The sequence below is a fragment of the Microtus ochrogaster genome, chromosome 4 (genome assembly GCF_000317375.1).
Source record: "Microtus ochrogaster isolate Prairie Vole_2 chromosome 4, MicOch1.0, whole genome shotgun sequence".
NCBI classification, from domain to species: Eukaryota; Metazoa; Chordata; class Mammalia; order Rodentia; family Cricetidae; genus Microtus; species Microtus ochrogaster.
The window spans coordinates 24,824,955-24,825,546 of record NC_022011.1 but is presented as its reverse complement, the minus strand read 5'-3'; the positions used below and the strand labels follow the sequence as shown (position 1 = coordinate 24,825,546).

Here is a 592-nt window from a genome sequence, read left to right as displayed (position 1 = left end):
CGGGCGCGGGGCGTCTTCCTGCAGGCGGCGCCGGGGCGAGCCGAGCGCTGCAGTCACCGGCCTTGGGACGCGGGGGGCCCGGGCGCTCGGGGGACCGCGTCTGAGGCTTAGGGCGCGCTGCGCAGCCGTCGGTCGCCGCTGCCCGCGCTCGTGTGTCGCTGCAATCGCCGCGGCCGCTGTCGGTTACGCCAGCCCCGTCGCCGCCCGCTTCGATTCTGCGCACAGGCGGCCCCCAAGCCTGTCATTCTGCAAAAACACAGTTTACTCAACACGCCGCACACACTCGCGCGCACACATACACACACACACAGACACATAGACACAGACACGCGCGCGCGCGCGCACACACACATACACACACGCACGCCGCGCGCGCGCACACACACATACACACACGCACGCACACACGCGCTCACGCGCGCGCGTAGTCCGGGCCCCCCGCGCGCACACGCACGGGAGCGCGCGAGCGAGCAAGACGCGCACACCCGGCGAGCCAAGTTCCGCAGCCTGGCATGGCTTCTGGGGACCTTTACGAGGTACGGGGACGCCGGGGCGCGGGCGGCGCCGGGGAACCGGGCCGGGCCGAGCCGGG

The 592-nt window shown here is 72.5% G+C and overlaps 1 protein-coding gene across 1 annotated transcript in view; it reads left to right on the top strand.

Annotated features, from left to right (window-relative positions):
- The first annotated feature begins 425 nt into the window (after positions 1 to 425).
- Positions 426 to 592, top strand: part of Cdyl2 (chromodomain Y like 2) — a 181,247-nt gene continuing 181,080 nt past the window's right edge. Inside the window, exon 1 of the mRNA XM_026778658.1 lies at positions 426 to 536. Within this exon, the coding sequence (XP_026634459.1) occupies positions 513 to 536 (24 nt within the window). The 5' untranslated portion in view covers positions 426 to 512. The remainder of the gene's footprint in view (positions 537 to 592) is intronic.